General features: G+C 40.8%; 1 protein-coding gene across 2 annotated transcripts in view; it reads left to right on the top strand.

The window, feature by feature from the left end:
* VPS33B (VPS33B late endosome and lysosome associated) overlaps nt 1-20,370 on the top strand; it is a 58,281-nt gene that overhangs the window by 11,456 nt on the left and 26,455 nt on the right. The window contains exons 8-17 of one of the 2 annotated variants that reach the window (XM_075273323.1): nt 6,221-6,315; nt 6,953-7,057; nt 7,316-7,412; nt 7,916-7,993; nt 9,902-9,975; nt 13,029-13,115; nt 13,740-13,830; nt 19,016-19,090; nt 20,155-20,219; nt 20,305-20,359. In XM_075273323.1, the coding sequence (XP_075129424.1) occupies nt 6,221-6,315; nt 6,953-7,057; nt 7,316-7,412; nt 7,916-7,993; nt 9,902-9,975; nt 13,029-13,115; nt 13,740-13,830; nt 19,016-19,090; nt 20,155-20,219; nt 20,305-20,359 (822 nt within the window). The remainder of the gene's footprint in view (nt 1-6,220; nt 6,316-6,952; nt 7,058-7,315; nt 7,413-7,915; nt 7,994-9,901; nt 9,976-13,028; nt 13,116-13,739; nt 13,831-19,015; nt 19,091-20,154; nt 20,220-20,304; nt 20,360-20,370) is intronic. The other variant, XM_075273324.1, reaches the window with a different exon arrangement.

Below are 20,370 nucleotides of genomic sequence, written 5' to 3' on the forward strand. Positions count from 1 at the left end.
AGTGAGAGGGAGAAACAGCAGGCAAGCTGCTGAAACAGGGTGATGGGAAAACCCTTTAGGCTAAGGCCCCAAGGGCTGTAAACGCAGCGCTTTGAAGAGAAAGTTCACAGAGTTTTCCTCCATGGACTTTCTCTTACCATTATATGTACGGGAAAGCTGCCGGCGTTTCTGTAGATATAATTGACATGCTGCGATTTTCAAAACCGCAACGGTTTTGGGAGCTGCGATTTTCTCTGCAAAGTGAGGATGGGATTTGCATGAATCCCATCCACTTTACAAGTACTGTATAATGCCGCAATTTTTTCCGTGGCATTTCCAGCCCGTGGGGCCAAGGCCTAAATGTTGTGATGACGCTTCTGTAAATGCGAATGGGACTGTATTGTTATGTCAGTCCAGGTAGCTGCAACGGGGCTAAGGGATAGCAGTAGGGAATCTCGCCCTGCACTACTCCCACTAGCTATCCCGGTCCCTGCCTCACGGGTGTGGGTCGGCTGTACTCAGGCTAAGCCTGACCCCGACAGCTCCTCTCTCACTGACACCGTAGGCCTAGAGGGAAGTGGGAGAAGGAATGCCCTATAAGATCTCTAGGGACTGGAGACTAAAGGGGGTCACCCCTAACGAACAAGTGAAGCTGCTACTGACAGGGACTGACAAGGGTGTGCGCTGACTAACAACACAAGCAGCACACAGGAAACATGTGGGAAAGGATTCCCCCAAACCAATATGGGAAGGAACCATACACTAGGAAACAAACACAGGGAAACTGAGTAGAAATCAAAGGATAAGGCAATTCACTCACACAGTCAATTATACACAGAGGGAGGATTGGTGAACACAGAAGGGAAAACACACACACCAACTTGTTCACCCAAAACCTCCCAAAAACCAACCACGGAACTTCCTCTATCCAAGATAACCACCTACTCCTCCTGCTAAGGCCTAGCTCTGTAAAAGCGACACTCAGCACAGAACCATGGGAGGCATGGGTTTAAATACAGAGTAGAGACCACTCCTCCCAGGTGCAAATGGGAGGACAGACTAATTAACCAGGAAATCAAGCTGCCTACCAACAGTGCGTGCGAGCAAGTCAGAAGGTGTGCACCAATACCCACGACACAAAATACTCCTAACAGGATCCTCCCCTCAAGGAGAAGACTCCGGATTCTCTAGGAGCATCCTTCTTCGGGAACTCCTTGTGGAATTTCTCCACGAGTCTGGGGGCTGACATATCCGACTCCAGAACCCAAGAATTATCTTCAGGACCGTATCCCTTCCATGCCACCAGATACCGTAGCTTCCCCCGAACATATTTGCTATCCAGAACTCGGGATATCTCATACTCCCCGGACTCAGAAACTGGTGGAACTTTAACTGGAGACGTTCCCTTCTTGGCCTTCTTTAACAAGGAGACATGGAACACCCGGTTTATCTTCCACCTTTTAGGTAGTTGCAGCTGCGCCGCCACTTCATTTACCATCTTGATGATCTTAAAAGGACCCACAAACCTGGGACTCAGCTTCTTGCTAGGAACCTTCAACCTGATATTCTTGGTGGACAACCAAACCATCTCACCAGGGAAGAACTGCAACTCTCCTCTCTTCCTATCCGCCTGGACCTTAGCCTGGTGCGACGCCCGCACCAGATTCTCTCGGATACGGGACCATACCCCTTGCAGCTTTTTAGAAAATAGCTCCTCCTCCGGAACTGGGGACGAAATGGAAGAAAATACTCCGAAAACAGGATGTCTACCACCGGAGCAAAAAAAAGGTGTGGTACCTGTGGCGTTGGAATCATGGTTGTTTAAGGAAAATTCTGCCAGGGGAAGAAAGTCAGCCCAATTATTCTGATTCTCTCGAACAAAACACCTCAAAAACTGTTCCACATCCTGATTCTTCCTCTCTGTTTGCCCGTTAGACTCCGGGTGAAACCCGGAGGAAAACGACAGTGTAACTCCCAACCTGCTGCAAAAAGCCCGCCAGAATTTAGCCACAAATTGCGGACCCCTGTCTGAAACGATCTCCTCGGGAAGACCATGCAACCTTACAATTTCTTTAATAAATGCCCCTGATAGTGTCTTGGCACATGGCAGCCTGGAAAACGGGATCAAATGGCACATTTTCGTGAAGCGGTCAACGACTACCCAAATGACCGTGAAACCCTTAGACACTGGAAGGCCCGTGATGAAATCCATAGACAGATGAGTCCAAGGTGCCTTAGGAGGTTCTAACGGATGTAGAAGACCGTGGGGACGGGTATGCGACGCCTTGGCTCTTGCACAGACCGAACAATTTTGAACAAACTGCAAGACATCCTTACTCCACCCTGGCCACAAAAAATTCCTAGACACCAACCTCATGGTCTCTGAAACCCCCGGGTGACCAGCAAGAACCGACTCGTGACACTCCCTCAGGAGACTTTGTCGGAGAGTAGTTGGGACAAACAGCTTGTTTCTAGGTATCTTGGAAGGTGCAGCGTGTTGCGCTTCGATCAAGGCTTTCTCCAATTTCGTGCCCAATACTGCTACCACCACTCCATCCCCAAGAATAGTGGCAGGCGCCTCTCGTTCCTCATCGGTCGACATATACCGGGATAAAGCATCAGCCTTAACATTCTTTGAACCCGGCACATAAGTCACGGTAAAATGGAACCGCGCAAAAAATAGAGCCCATCTGGCCTGCCGTGCATTTAATCTCTTCGCCGACCCAAGATAAACCAAATTCTTGTGATCGGTAAATACCTGGACTGGCCTTCTGGCCCCCTCCAGGAAATGACGCCAATGTTCGAACGCTAGTTTTATTGCCAGTAGTTCTCTATCTCCGATGTCATAATTCCGTTCAGAGGCAGAGAATTTCTTAGAAAAGAAGGCACAGGGATGCGTACCCTCCTCGAACTCCTGAGAAAGTACTGCACCCACCCCCACCGAGGAGGCATCCACCTCCACACGGAAGGCCAACCTCTCATCCGGCTGTCTCAAAATGGGAGCGGAGGAGAATCGCTTCTTCAATTCTTCAAACGCGGCTAGCGCCTCTGGCGACCACTTAGCACAGTCAGCCCCCTTCTTAGTCAAGTCCGAGATGGGTTTCACAACCTCAGAAAATCCCTTAATAAACTGGCGATAATAGTTGGAGAATCCCAAGAACCGTTGGACCGCCTTTAGGTTCTCAGGTCGCGGCCACTCCAAGACTGCCCTGACCTTCTCAGGATCCATCTCGAACCCCTTGTCCGATAGGATATAGCCAAGGAAACATAATTTATTGACCGCGAACACACATTTCTCCAGCTTAGCACTTAATTGGTTAACCCTCAGGAGATTTAAAACCTCTCTCACTCTCTCCCAATGAGTCTCCAAATCCGGGGTGTAAATGAGTATATCGTCCAGATAGACCACAACCCCCCTCCCTATGACGGCACTTAGTACATCATTAATAAAATTCTGAAAAAACGCGGGCGCATTGGTTAGACCGAAAGGCATCACCAGATTCTCAAAGTGTCCTAGGGGTGTGTTAAACGCTGTTTTCCACTCATCCCCCTTCTTGATTCTCAGCAAGTTATACGCCCCACGTAAATCTATTTTACTAAACCAGCGGGCTCCCGTAATCTGGCTGAAAAGATCCGAGATCAACGGGATGGGATAGGGATTCCGCACCGTGATTTTATTAATCTCCCTAAAATCCAAACAAGGGCGCAACCCTCCATCTTTCTTCTTTACAAAGAAAAACCCCACTGCTACTGGGGACTTAGATGGGCGAATATGCCCCACCTCTAGACTCCCCTCAATATACTCTTTGAGCGCCTCCCTCTCCGGAATAGTGAGATTGTACAACCGTGTCTTGGGTAGCACTGCATTAGGTATAAATTTAATCGAGCAATCATAGGTGCGATGTGGTGGTAATGTCTTGGCTGCCCTTTCCTCAAAGACCTCCCTGAACTCACATATTTCTTGAGGCAAATTGTCTATAGACAAAGACATAACGGATATGGGCAGACATCGACCATTACACCCATGACCCCAAGAAACTACTGTCTCGGTCTCCCAGTTGATAATAGGGTTATGTTGCTTCAGCCAGGGCCACCCCAACACTACTTGTGCTGGTAACTTAGATAACAAGAACAAGTCAATCTCTTCCCTGTGGCCACCCACAATAAACTCCAGACCCTCCACCTGTTTGGAGATGACAGATTGCTGTAGAGGGGTCTTATCAATAGCCCACACCGGTATCTGAGACTTCAAGACCAAAGGACTCACCCTTAGTTGCTCGCAAAACTCTGAGTCAATAAGGTTGACTGCCGAACCACAATCAACCAGAATCCGGCACTTCTGCCCATTTACCCATCCATCAAGGGTCAACCCGGCAGTCTGAGTACAGGAAATATGCACACCTCCCTCCTTAGTAGGTTTTCTCCCTTTACTCTCAATAGACCTGGGGTTATTACCCTCCTTGGCGAACCATTCTCTGGAGGGGCATACCCTTGCTACATGTCCCATCCCTCCACACACAAAACAGCGTACTGTGCGGGACCCTTCACTCTTGGGTCTAGCACTTCGCACAGTGGCCCCAATCTGCATGGGTTGGTCCCCCGGGTCCTCTCCAAAAACAGAGAATTGAGGAGGGCTAACCCCCCCAGGACTCCTGTCTCCACGCTCCCGGAGGCGCCGTCCAACTCTAATTGCCAGCTGCATGGCCTCATCTAGATCTCCCGGAACAGGGTGAGAAACTAGATGGTCTTTAACCTGGTCCGAGAGCCCTGTCTCAAACTGACTAAGTAGAGCGGGGTCATTCCAGTGTACTTCTGCTGCCCACCTACGAAACTCTGTGCAATATTTCTCTATAGCGTGATCCCCTTGCACCACACGTCGTAGGTTATACTCAGCCGTGCGTACCCTGTCTGGGTCGTCATACAGTAACCCCATTGTGGAGAAAAACGCCTCTACAGTTAGTAAGCAAGCTGAGTCGGCTGGTAACGAATGTGCCCAGATGAGGGGATCATCTCTCAATAAAGTAATAATAATCCCAACTCTCTGTACCTCAGAACCGGAGGAAAACGGCCGTAGCCGGAAATACAAAAGACAGTCCTTTTGAAATCGGAAAAAATCTGACCTCTTACCTCGGAAGGGTTCAGGTAAGCTGACTTTTGGCTCCAGAGGCCGACCCACAGGGGCGCTACTCACCTGCCTCTGTATGCCCTCCACCTGAGAGGCTGTGTGTTGAGCCAACTGCTGTACTTGAGATACGCCAGAAGCTTGGATGGCATCCATTCGTAGCTTGATCCCCTCCATTTCAGTGGAAATCTGCTGCACCGCCTGGTACAACTGTTTCAGGTCCGTCATAATGCAAACGAACCTTTTTTTTTTTTTTTTTTTTTTTTACCGGCTGAGTGTACTGTTATGTCAGTCCAGGTAGCTGCAACGGGGCTAAGGGATAGCAGTAGGGAATCTCGCCCTGCACTACTCCCACTAGCTATCCCGGTCCCTGCCTCACGGGTGTGGGTCGGCTGTACTCAGGCTAAGCCTGACCCCAACAGCTCCTCTCTCACTGACACCGTAGGCCTAGAGGGAAGTGGGAGAAGGAATGCCCTATAAGATCTCTAGGGACTGGAGACTAAAGGGGGTCACCCCTAACGAACAAGTGAAGCTGCTACTGACAGGGACTGACAAGGGTGTGCGCTGACTAACAACACAAGCAGCACACAGGAAACATGTGGGAAAGGATTCCCCCAAACCAATATGGGAAGGAACCATACACTAGGAAACAAACACAGGGAAACTGAGTAGAAATCAAAGGATAAGGCAATTCACTCACACAGTCAATTATACACAGAGGGAGGATTGGTGAACACAGAAGGGAAAACACACACACCAACTTGTTCACCCAAAACCTCCCAAAAACCAACCACGGAACTTCCTCTATCCAAGATAACCACCTACTCCTCCTGCTAAGGCCTAGCTCTGTAAAAGCAACACTCAGCACAGAACCATGGGAGGCATGGGTTTAAATACAGAGTAGAGACCACTCCTCCCAGGTGCAAATGGGAGGACAGACTAATTAACCAGGAAATCAAGCTGCCTACCAACAGTGCGTGCGAGCAAGTCAGAAGGTGTGCACCAATACCCACGACACAAAATACTCCTAACATGTATTGCATCTAAGCATTTTTATGGCGATAGATATTTACTTACTGGAATTCCCAGGCCAAAGCATCTATTTATTTTTTTGTACAGACGTAACCAGTGATGAATGGGCTTTTTATCTTCTACCTTTGGATGATGATATCATTAGTATGGAGCTACCAGAATTTTATCGGGACTATTTTCTTGTGAGTAATACCAAGTACTGTATTTTGTAGAGAAAATGTACAGGATTTATAGAAGAATCGTAGCAAAAATATAGTAATTGAGAAATATCAACAGACATCATAATAGAAAGCAAATAACACCATGTTACATAAAGACTGTAATACTGTAAATGTAGTAAATGGAACCTAGATAATGCTCTGAATTACTAGGCAGTCATGAAAAGCTCCATGTGAAAGGAGAGATCTTTTTTTATTCTGCTGTTCTGTGCTAGATTATGACATTCTGGATTATTACAAAATTCCTTCTACAATATACTGTAGATATAAACAGTCAGTATATACGAATGTACATTTAATTTACATTTCTATTTGTTTTAATTCAGTAAGGCTGATTTAAAAAAAAAGTGATTTATTCCATTTTACTAGTTGAAGTATATTGCCACATATGTGATTTTTCTATTTGAATTTTTATTTATTTTTTAAATATGTAACATACTGTGTAGCCATAAAACCCCATTGGATATATGTGATTCTCATCTGCACTAATAATGCCCAGTGTGAATTGGCTCTGAGAGTTCTCTATGTTTCATTTGTAAATTACTGTGTAGCATCTTTGGTGGCACATAAAATGATGCTTTCTTATATTTTCCTTTCCAAGGAGGGAGACCAACGATGGATTGGGACTGTGGCAAGAGCTCTCCATTTACTCAATTCTATTTTTGGACCAATGTCAAAGGTTTATGGGATAGGAAGGTGTTCTAAGGTAATGAGTCTAATATACTATTGTTCACTTTAAGTCACATGTGGCTGCTTATGAAGCAAAACTTGCCCACAAATGGTCTAAGTTTTGCTTACATTGTGTTTGAGGCTTTGGTTTGATGCATGTTGGAAATCCACCGTTTGGCATATTGGATATAAGGAGCTGATGTGAAAGGGAAGCCAGGCCTTGAATGTTAGATTTCTGAATGCACAAATTTCACTAAACATTTATCAAGTGTTGTGTCCTATGTATTTATTATAGATGACGTATGATTTGTGTAAAGAGCTTCTTGATGAGGAGGACAATATTCAGAAGGGGAGGAAACCAGATCTCGGACTTGTCTTCATGATTGACCGAGGTTAGGATTGCCTTCATGAATATATTTTTCTAAATGGTCTATTCAGAACTGCAGACAAAATCACAAGTTTGATCATTCAGTGTTTGCAAGGTCCAACTTAGAGTAACACACATATATACCCATTATGTAATTCCTACTGCATGGCTTGAGGGGCAGTGAATGAAAAAGAATGCAGGAACCCTGCATGCAGGATTTTTCTGTCCGCTTGAGAAGTCGGACATCTTCACTTGCGGACAGGAAAGGACGGGCACAGAGTGCAAAAGAACGCACCCGATGCCCATTCAAGTGAATGACAGGTGTCACGGACACAGCTAGTGTCCGCTCCTAGTGTCTGTGACAGATTTTGAGCGGACACTAGGAGCGGACACTACATGTCGGACACCGACGGTAGTGTGAACGCCCCCTTAATAGATTTCACAAACTTTCAGTGAATCCATGATTGGTTGGGTTGAGAATGATGTAACTCAAATTAGTTCAAATATGTTGTTGTTTTGGTCTTGCAGATGTGGACTACATCACTCCTCTGTGTTCTCAGGTTGTATACGAAGGTCTTGTTGATGATATTTTTCGGATTAAATGTGGTAAGTAGAAGTGTGAGATGTTAACCACTTCAGTACCGGGCCAATTTGTGGTCCAGGACCAGACACATTTTAGGTTTATTTTGTATGTGCGGTTTTGAGGGCTGTAACATTTTTCCCGTATGTCTCAGTCAACTAATTTTTGCGTCTTTTTTCGGAGACACATAGGGCTTTATTTTTATGTTGTTTTTATTTTAAAATGTGTTTTAATTTTTTTATATCCGGGAAAATATAAACATAATAGGAGGGAAATTGTGTCTGGTTTTCAATTTATTATTATTTTTTATTTAATAACACAAAGTGTCACTGAAAAACTTTCTAAAATAGTTTTTCCTCTCCATTACGGTAATTTTTAATTTGTATGGTGTCGTCGGGGTTGGGGCTATAACCTTTAATAACGGTGTTTTATTAGCATATTATTTTATTATTATTATTTTATTTACATATTTTTAAAACTTTTTTTTATTATATTTTTATTTTATTTTATAGTCTATGGGCGGTCCGGAAGTGGTTAAAGGGGTGGGCCACTTTCAGACCAATATTGAGAGACATATCTTAAGGTTTGTTTAATAAAAAGTTGTACAATTTTCCAATATATTTTCTGTATCAATTCCTCACAGTTTTCTAGATCTCGGTTTGCTGTCATTCAGTCTGTTACTTCTAGAGGATAAAACTCTGACCATGGTCATGTGATTTACGGTCCATGGTCATGTGATGAGCACACAGGTGTTGCTTGTTATAGTCCCAGCACAATAATCAGACATCTGCCTGGTAATCAGCTGTGCACCTGTGTGCTCATCACATGACCATGGACCGTAAATCACATGACCATGGTCAGAGATTTATCCACTAGAGGTAACAGAATTAATGACAGCAAGCAGAGATCTAAAAAACTGTGAGGAATTCATACAGTAATTATATTGGAAAATTTTATGTCCTTTTATTGTACAAACAATAACATTTGTTTCTCAATATTGGTGTGAAAGTGGCCAACCCCTTTAAGCTTAAAACATGTATTTACAATTATCTGATTGAATGAACCATAGTTATATGTTATCCATGCTCTGTGAAAAATTACTGGGGCACACCTACACTGTGTCAAAATGTGCCAGATTTATCACAGTGGCTCATGCTAGATTATACAGATATAGTAGTGTTAACCGAAATTTCTGCAGTAGGCAACAAAAGCCAATTAAAAGTCAATGATCAACAGTTTTTTTTGGATGATTTTGCATTGGATTCTGTTGTCTTCTATGATAAGAGATCATGCTGGGGTAATTTATCCTGCTGCAGAATGTCAGGTTCTATTTACTACATCTGTATATTTGATGCACTTTTAAAATTAAAGAGGACCTTTCACGATCTCCACCAAATCAAGTTCTTAGCATCTGTTAATAGCTGCTGCTCCACTGATTCCTGCACAGTTTTAATTTTCTCTCTAACTCCCACCGTACCCGAGCAACAAGTGAAGGTATTTTTGGTGCCTGATGTACTATTTAAGCTGCGTAATGTCAGAAGGGGGCGGTGTCAGGCAGAGTGTGTGTTTTAGAGCTCCAATCAGAGGCAGGCAGTGTCAGAGCCCAGAATCACACCCCTTGCCTGCTCCTGTCTGACACCGCCCTCCTAACAGTACAGAGACTAAATAGCATATCAGGGGACAAAGCTATCAGCATTGATTGCTTGGAAATAGTGGAGGCTAGAGAAAAAAATTCTAACTGTGCCGGAATCAGTGGAGCAGCAGCTATTAAAATATGTAAAGCGTTGGACTTGTTGGAGGTGGTGAAAGGTCCTCTTAAAAACTGTGGTTTTGATTTATTTACCATTTTTATTAGTAAATCTACCCTTTTATTTTTAATTTAGAACAAAAATTGTATCTCTAGATTCTGATATATACTATGTTATATGTTTTAGGGAGTGTGGAGTTGGGTCCTGAGGTGACCTCATCTGATAAAAGTGTGAAAATTCTTCTGAACTCTCAAGATAAGGTAACACAGTATTCTGTGAAGCTTCTTTTTAGTTAACACAATCATTCTAAATCCTGCTGTATGTAGATCTTATTTTATCTAAAATATTTTATTGCATTGTTACTTGGAAAGCAGATCTGCTTATATTGGTGTGACTGGGAGTCTCCGTATGGAATTCAGTACACTCCAGTGTTGTAATCTCCTCCACATTCCTAAGATTGTAACACTCCCTCAACAATCTGTACAGTATATGCCGCATGAAGTGGGAAAGACTTACATCAAGACATACAACCTACCAACAGCAACCAACCATCTTCCAGTTTGTAATTTATGGGGACTATCCAATCCAATGATTATTTTTTAAATCTGCTGATAATTATAAAAAAATAACAAAATGAGTAATGCTCATATCCCCTGCCAATCATGTACCAGTGCTATCCTGCTCCGCCAGCGATCTCTATTTACAAGACTCCTGTGATGACTTTGCATATTAAAGGGGTTGGCCACTTTCAGACCAATATTTAGAAACAAATGTTATGGTTTGTATAATAAAAAGTTGTACAATTTTTCAATATACTTTCTGTATCAATTCCTCACAGTTTTCTAGATCTCTGCTTGCTGTTATTCATTCTGTTACTTCTAGGAGATAAAAGTCTGACCATGGTCATGTGATTTATGGTCCATGGTCATGTGATTAGCACACAGGTGCACAGCTCGTTAACAGGCAGATGTCTGATTATTGTGCTGTGACTAAAACGAGCAGCACCTGTGTGCTCATCACATGACCATGGACCGTACATCAACACTGACGCTTGGTTGTTGCTCATCGGGATAAGGTGAGCAAAGTGCGGGGTTGAGCCGGAACCCGCTGTATGTCCAGGATTCTAGTACTATGCAGGACATGCAGCGGGTCTTGGCTCCACCCCGCACTCGCCTACCAAACTTTAGGCAACTACATTACACGTCACTTGTCCCTGTGACGTGTAATGTAGCTGTAGTGAAGTTAATAGCAGCATATGGAGTTATATCCGTCATCAGTATCCATCTTCATAACAGTGTCCATCATTAGTAGCCATCTTCATAACCGGCAGTGTCCGTCAGTTTGCACTTTCTCTTGTGTTTTCATATGTACATGATTCTAATCTACACCCCCATGCTTAACCCTGCCCCCAACCACACCCCTTCCCCACCGCCATCCACACCCCTTCCTGCCCCCACCGGGCCATAGAAAAATTGTCTTGCTGAAACTGGGACCACTGCCTTAATCCTATTATATGGCAAATATGCATTTACTAAAATATTTGCATTGTCAATTCTGGACTGAATTGACAATTTAAAACCCAGTCACATGGTGGAGAAAATTAGTAATTAATTTCCTACTTTTAGTCCACTGACACAGCACTACATGACTAAGAGCTGCCTCCTCCTTCTGTGTGCACCAATCACAGGACCACAAAGTGCTGGCACTCTGACTGCTCCGTACAAAAGCCAACCGCTTTCTTGATTCTTGCTGATTTACAGAGGTAAACAGTAGGTGGATGAATCCCATCGAGAGAAAAACATATATTAAGTGTTCAATGAAAAATGAAAATCCACCTGCTAACCAAATAGCCATTAAATTGTTTGTAGTAGATGTTGAATCCATTGTGAGCTGAACTGATGTATTATGAGGATTTTTTTAAGTGTTTTTTTTTTTTGGGGGGGGGGGGGGGGTTGTGGATTTTTTGAATTATATTTTGAGCATTAAACAACACTTCAGTGCAGGTCTTTAGACTCAAAAAAAACTTCAGGTCAAATATATTAACTAAAAAACTTTCCATTAATGTCTATTAAGTTAGCAATCGCTTTCTATGTTCGTTATCTATTGCTTAAAGTATTATTTGCATAATTAAAATTATGATTTACTGTTCCCTAGTGGTAAAATAAATAATATTTTTAAGTATATGCAATTGACAAAAATGACTTTTTTTCTAGCCGGCACCACTCAAAATAGCACCTGGTTTCCAGTAGTTACATCCAGTAATATTACTTGTTCAGGCAGTGTTTTTGCAGTCATTGCCTGATGATGTACAATGTACACCAGAGGGAGCTGAGAACAAGTGAAAGAAAATGTAGTTTCCTACAAGCAACCGGTGGTGACATGCTTTACAGCAGAGCCCATTAGTTAGTAAATGAACAATGGAACATGACCAGACAAAACAAAGCCAGAATAGCTAGATGATACATACACAGTATGGTTTCTCATTTTATGAGCGTACAAATTTTATTTTTCTTTTACATAGTGGCTGAATCTGGAATTATCCCTTTGAAGGGGTTTCCTATCTCCCTCACTCACCAGTTTACCTGCTGTCTCTACTTCTAACTTCATGTATTCTTTCACAATCTGATGGGCCACATTGATTGTTTGATGGAATGGACACTATGAAGTATCACTAGATAATGTGTATATATATATATATATATATATATATATATATATATATTTCCTTTACCATGAGAGATTATTTATTATGATTACTAGAAATTGATAATAATGCATATCAAGTAAAATGTGCATTACATCTATATTACATTACACTGGTTTGTAGAAAACAATTGCAGAGACAATAAACTTGAAGTAAACTCAGTGTTAAGCTGGGTTCAAACTAGCGTCGGTGTCTGATGCTAATGTCCGTGGAAAATTTTAGCATCGGACAATAGCTGTGTCCATTTGCAATTTGCATGATTTTAAATTGGACATCATGTAGTGTCTTTTGGTGTCCTTAAGTGTGCGTTTACAAAAATGTCCGATTTTTGAAGCAGACAGCAAAATCCTTCATTGCTAAAGCAATGTATTTAGGAAAACTCTTGAATTTATGTATGCTAGCAGTATAGATAGGATTCTTGATATGGGAAAACCCCTATATCACCAATTGTTTTCTCACCTAGTTTATGTAGAACAACTTACATCTACTTCTACACTGTAAATTGTTCTATACTCTGTACCTTTTTACATGTATTCTGACTTCTTATATGCATCCATGTAAAATATTAGATAATGTATAATGTTATATATGATATTCCTGTATCTCTAGGTATTTGAAGAAATTCGGAATGAGCATTTTTCCAATGTGTTTAGCTTCCTGAGTCAGAAAGCTCGCAACTTGCAAAGCCAATATGATGTAAGTGGATTGTATGGATTCCATGTTCAGTGCAGTAAAGTCATTGATGGCAGTTTAGTTTACCATCTGAACAAGATGAAATGTTTCCATTATACAGTATGCTGCTTCTACTTTACGTTTTGTCTGTCTTTTTAACATGAGTCCTACAAAATATCCTGGCACATATGCTAAACAGACACATAAAACGGATGCCATGTTGAAAAGATACAGCATATACCGTAGAGCATTTTTTGTGATGGATGCCCTTGCATGGAACAGCACAGCCTTCAGTACAATTTCATGCCGCAAAAAAAGTGAAAACTTGGATGTGAACCACCTGAATAGAGGTCTATGGATCTGTTTAACATACAAGGCAAGAGTTTAACTGGAGCATATGTTAAAGGAAGGACATTATCCTTCCTTTATCCACAGCCTTAGCAGACCATGTTCAAGGAAAGTGATCTATAGAGTAGGAGAAATCTTTTTACCAGCAGAGATTTGATTTCTTGGCCTCAACAAAGAAGGCAGATGGGATAAAATAATGTACGTGAATAGATTAAAATCGTATATACTGTACCATAAGCCCTGATAGATTGTTTTTCATAATCACATTGTTTGTTACTACTAATATTTTATGTATTCTAGAAACGCAGAGGAATGGACATCAAACAGATGAAGACTTTTGTTTCACAGGAACTGAAAGGATTAAAGCAGGAGCATCGCATGCTGAGTTTACGTATGGAATCACCCATTTCTTTACATTATATTCATGTCTTTATTTGTTAGTATAAGGTATAATTACTTTTTAACAACAAAAGCAGATGCATCCCAAAGCTACCGACCTGGAACTTGTCATTGGAGCAGTTACAGACACCTGCACTCCTGATTGGTGGAGGTTTAGCAGTCATACATCATCTATCTATAAGTTACTAGCTTTTACCCACGACTTAGTCTGCGGTGATTTGAGAATTGGACGGACACAGACGTGTGAAACTGTAAAAGTGCTTTAAAAAGTTTGGTGGGCTAGCAAATGTGATGTGATGTGTTATATTGTGTATGTCGTGATACAGACAATGTGATGTGTTGTATTGTGTATGTCGTGGTACAGACAATGTGATGTGTTGTATTGTGTATGTCGTGGTACAGACAATGTGATGTGTTGTATTGTGTATGTCGTGGTACAGACAATGTGATGTGTTGTATTGTGTATGTAGTGATACAGACAATGTGATGTGTTGTATTGTGTATGTAGTGATACAGACAATGTGATGTGTTGTATTGTGTATGTCGTGATACAGACAATGTGATGTGTTGTATTGTGTATGTAGTGATACAGACAATGTGATGTGTTGTATTGTGTATGTCGTGATACAGACAATGTGATGTATTGTGTATGTAGTGATACAGACAATGTGATGTGTTGTATTGTGTATGTAGTGATACAGACAATGTGATGTGTTATATAGTGGAAAGCTATATGTAAATGTAAGTGAGTAGAGTGAGGGCTACTCCTGAGGTGACAGTAAGGAGTGTGCAGACAGGTTGAGCCAGGAAATGCCAGGCAGTGTGTGTGAGTCTATAGCTGGGGCTAGGAGTCCTGCTTTTGTGAGTCTCCTGCTAGGAAGTCATGTTGGTTAGTGGCACCAAAAATAGCCTGTGACTCAATCCTAAGGGAAAACTATGTTTGTGGAAAATTGCACACAAATCCGTCCAGGCGTTTTAGCGTGATTGAGGAACAAACATCCAAACTCACAAACATCCAAACATCCAAACACACAAACTTTCACACTTATAATATTAGTAGGATTAATGAATAGGAATCAAATTGATTGTACTGGAATATCCCCTTAAAATTCTTAAGTGCAAGGTCCTCTATTGACAGTGCAGTACATCAGCTGGAATAGTTGTGCAATTTCCGCAAATTCCTTCAAAGACATCTATTAACTGCTAATGTTATAGAGAGTATGATCACGTGTGTGTGTGTGTGTGTGTGTATATATATATATATATATATATATATATATATATACAGTCCTATGAAAAAGTTTGGGCACCCCTATTAACCCCTTCCCGACATGCGCCGTAATAGTACGGCGCATGTCGGGTCTGTAACTATGGCGACCGCTTTAGGCAGTAGACAACCGGCTCTAATGCCTCCGGACCGATCGGAGGCATTAACCCCTCCGGCGCCGCGGTCAAAGGCACCGGAGGCGCCATTTTCCCGGTGGCGCATGGGCGCCGCCATTTTGGCCGGGATCACCGGCTCCTGGAGCATGCTCCAGGGCTGACGTCCCGTTGCCATGACAGTCGGGAGCCTTGTACAGGCTCCCAGGCTTGTCTGCAAATCCTCTCTTTTGCAGGCTGGTCTATGCAGCCTGCAAAAGAAAGGATGCTTTTTTGCAATGCATTGTAATGCATTGCATTAGTGATCAGACCCCCTGGGGTTCAACACCCCTAGGGGGTCTAATAAATGCAAAAAAAAAATAAAAAAAAAAGTTAAAAAAAATATAAAAAGAATTAAAAGTTCAAATCACCCCCCTTTCCCTAGAACACATATAAAAGTAGTTAAAAACTGTGAAACATATACATGTTAGGTATCCCCGCGTCCGAAATCGCCCGCTCTACAAATCTATAAAAATATTTTTCCTGTTCGGTAAACGCCGTAGCGGGAAAAATAGTCGAAAGTGCCAAACCGCCGTTTTTTCGTTTTGATTCTGATAAAAATTTGAATAAAAAGTGATCAAAGCGATAACATTTCCCGAAAATGGTAGAACTAAAAAGTACACCCGACCCCGCAAAAAAAGACGCCCTATGCATCCCCGTACACTTACGTATAAAAAAGTTACGGCCGTCGGAATATGGCGACTTTTAGAAAAAAAATTTTTTAACACAGTTTTGGAATTTTTTTTAGGGGTCAAAATGTAAATAAAACCATATAAATTTGGTATCCCTGGAACCGTACCGAAACACAGAATATAGGGGACATGTCATTTTGGCTGCACAGTGAACACCGTAAAACCAAAGCCCCTAAGAAAGTCGCAGAAATGCATTTTTTCTTCAAATCCACCCCATTCTGAATTTTTTTCCTGCTTCCCAGTACGTTATATAGAATAATTAATGGTAGCATCATGAAGAAAAATTTGTCCCGCAAAAATTACGACCTCATATGGCTCTGGGAGCGGAGAAATAAAAAAGTTATGGGGTTTAGAAGGAGGGGAGTCAAAAACGAAAATCAAAAAATGCCATCGGCGGGAAGGGGTTAATCTTAATCATTTTAGTTCTAAATATTTTGGTGTTTGCAGCAGCCATTTCAGTTTGATATATCTAATAACTGATGGACACAGTAATATTTCAGGATTGAAATGAGGTTTATTGTACTAACAGAAAATGTGCAATATGCATTAAACCAAAATTTGACCGGTGCTATGAGGCATGCAAAAGCTGGATTTGTTTCTTCAGCAGTTATACCTAGTTTGCCTGTACAGCAGCATGCATAGTTTAGGTTAGTTAATAGCCGTGCCAGTAGCTGCCTGTGTGGTTGATAAGATAATTTAGCATTGCAGTTAGCCTGTAAGGGCGTGTGCTAGATATAATGTTCTTTGAAGTGGTTTTAGAGGAATAAAACTAAAGATGTCCTTATACATAAGACTTATCATAATATGAAAAGAGATCATTTCAACCATATTGAATGTTCATTGGGTGTAATTTCACTGCAGGTAATTTTTTAGCCCACCAGTGACACAATGTCATCATCTGGAATGAAGTAAGCTATGGAGTTGGATTTTTTTTTTATCCGTAAATGAATTTTCTTTTTACCTCTACGTGCTCCAGGATGTCGATGTACATCCTGGGCCATGTAGTGTTGTACGGTGCCAGCTCAGGAGCTCAGCAGGCACCATAATTATTAGTTCTCTGCTGGTTTACATAGTACTGACCTAGCATCAGAGTTTGTAATTCAATACCACTCTAATCAAGGCCCATTAGCCCCTCAGATGCCTTGGTCAGCTGCGACCATGGCACCTGAGTTTTATTTTACTTTCACTTCTGTTTTCAGAAATGGAATGGGCGTCCTGCCGGGATATTGCTGGAACCATTCTGTTCCTGTGGCAGGGCTCAATGGTAATAGAGTGATTCACATTAGATTTCAGTACTATTGTACTGTATTGCTGTCTATGGTATAAACAATCTAGGGAGGATAAAAAAAAAATATTTAAAAAAAAAAGCTTAAAAAAAATCAAATCGCCCTTTCCCTAGATCACATATAAAAGTAAATAAATAAATAAATAAACACACTCCTGTTAGTTTCCTTGTACTAGTTATGGGGACTTTCTGCCACTAGTAGGCGAGTGTTTTTTTTACTGTATTGGTATCCTTTGTTATCTTTGTGAAAATTTCACAAATCGAGAAATAAATAAAATAAAAAATAAACACGTTATGCCAAATGTCAATGCTATTGAAATCTAAAAATATTTATTCCACATGATAAGCGGAAAAATATCGGAAATGGGAAAATAATTAAAATGCCCAAATGACCATTTTTTCACCACTTCACCTTCCAAGGAGATGTGATAAAAATTGATCAAAACATCAGACATTCCCCAAAAATGTATGGCAATTGGAACGACTGTAAGAGCCAATATGAACTAAAGTGTGTATGGCTGTGTCTCTATTTAATATGTACGGCCATATTAAAGCAGTTATCGACTTTAATAAAATTGAGTACCTATCTTAAAGGGAATATATCACCACACTTTTTTTTTAATTTATTAAAACCAGATAATGAAATATATCATATATTTTTTAATGTGTTTATTTTCTGATTGAAGATTTTTTTTTTCTTTCCATGACTATTGAGGCTATCACCTCATCCCAGGTTGTCCTCTGCTCTGTTATCAGCACTTGGTCATACACTCTAGTCTACAGCATAGTCATGGCCATAGGCCGCGGTAGCCGAGAGCTGACTCTCTGATGTTTTTTGGAAGTTTTCTAAACTTGCTTTGTGCAGAGAGGGCTAGTAAAGAGTAGCTGTGACATCTTTTTCTCACTAGTGAATGAAATGGTGAGTCAATGTGGGAGTTATCTATAGAGGTGTCAACTTCTATTGTAATACTGTTTGTCTTATCTGTAATGTAAATGAAGGAATTCCTCCAAACATAAGCCTGTGGAATTTGCAATTGTCAGTCTATTAATAGGCTTAGTGGCCAGAGAAAAACTTGCAGTATTTAATGTTTATTTTTAACTATAGATATTGATAAGGAAAAGTTTTAAAAATATCATCAGAAACCTGTTTTTCAAAATAGATGATTTTGTGGTGACACATTTCCTTTAAGATAGGCTATCAACTTTAGCTCTGCGGTGGTCCAAATGGCAGGGACCAATGAAGATAAGCTATTTTTGTGAGATCACACACTGGTTTTTATAGGAGTGGATATTGGATTCTGCAGTAGTGTCACATGAATGGGACACCACTATGTTACTTATATCCACTTCTATGAAAGAGATGGCAAGTGGGCACTGCAGATTCCAGCATAAAAACAATACTGGAAGCCAAGGTCCCATAAATACAGCTGATCTGCAGAGGTCCTGACAGTAAGAACCTAGCCAACCTTAAAGATAAGCTATCAATTTTATTAAAGCAGGTAAGTTTTTCCTTTCATAAAATGGTTATTTATCACTCAGTATAGCAGGAGATAAATGGATGTTTTCTGATATTTTGGTTATAATAAATAACATAATCCATAAATGCTTTGTGTAATGAAAAACATGAAGTAACCTTCATTTTCTTGTTCATGAATTAAATTGGACAGAGATTATTAGAAAAATAAGATTGGTCAAGGTACTGCCAAAGTGGTATAACTGACCTTTTGCTCACTTAGTAAATAATAATGATAATAAGATGTATGGGGTTTTTTTTCTAAAAGATATTGGAGCCTGTGAATCTATCATGAAGAAAAAAACCAAACAGGACTTCCAGGAGCTGCTGAAAACTGAGCACTGTAAGTAGGTTGCCTCTATATTTTGCTTTCCAAATGTTCACAGTTGTTTTGTGATCTCTTCAGCTCTAGACTATGCTACATACACACTACATTACCCACTACAGTATCCCCAACACTAACTAGGGTCAGTTGTTTTTACAACAATCCTTATATACTTTTCTTAAGGCCTTGTGTAGACTGTTGTAAATACCAACTATTATGTCCATTGTCCAATAGACATAAATGGCAATATGAAAAAAAACCCAAAAACCTTGTTTTCCAGTATTGGTGTAGGACCCAGAAATCGCATCCCCACCGATCAGTAAGTCTTTACCAATCCTGTGGATAGTCGATAACTTCTAACACAATAGAAGTGAGAGCTTTGCTCGTAAGAGCTTTCAGTTTCAGGTAGAAGGGATGGCACAAGAGGTAGAAGTGCTTATACAGTGGACCAACTGTATAAATACTTTTCTTTGTTATGAAAAAGGTTACATTAAAGCGTTCCTCCACTTATAAACAACTTTACATAAATGAATAGTATAGGTGAAATTTTTTTTTTGAATATTCCAGTAGATAGGACACTCAAATAAATACTGCTGTAACACTCTGCTACATTTCATTTATTCACCTGCACTATCCATTCATAGAAAGTTGTTTATAACTGGAGGTACACTTTAATTATACAAATAAGTCCAAGACTGGGATCATTTTGAGTGGTTTGTGGCTAAGCCAGACCCCCTCAGTTTAGTAGCTAAGTCAGGTCCTTTTTCTGGCTCTGTATCAGCTGTGACAGATAAAGGGACTGTCTTAGTTCATGAACTGGGAGTCAGACAGCCGACCTTCTTTAAGAACATCACTAACAAAGCGAGACAAAGATGAAGATGTGTCGGAATGACAGTAAAAGTAGTTGTCTTGAGACCGAAAGAGAGAGAGTCTGAAATTATTCCAGTGGTGCGGTATTCAGAGTTAAAGGATAAATATGTATAAATTACATTTTATTCATTTATATTTGGACAATAAGCAAACAACTTGTCTCCGAACATCCCCCTTTAAATCTAATAATTTTCTTGCTACTATACACATAGCTTTACTGGAGGGATTTGATATTCGAGAAAGCATCAGTTTAATAGAAGAGCACATAAACAGGCAGGTGAGTCTGTCACATTTACCTTTTTGTATAGCAATAAATTGCTCATATTTTAGATACATGTAAACTAATATTTCTTAATTTTCAGGTTTCGCCCATTGAGAGTTTACGTTTACTATGTCTGCTGTCACTGACTGAAAATGGTAAGGCTTGT

Source organism: Leptodactylus fuscus, chromosome 5 (genome assembly GCF_031893055.1).
Source record: "Leptodactylus fuscus isolate aLepFus1 chromosome 5, aLepFus1.hap2, whole genome shotgun sequence".
NCBI classification, from domain to species: Eukaryota; Metazoa; Chordata; class Amphibia; order Anura; family Leptodactylidae; genus Leptodactylus; species Leptodactylus fuscus.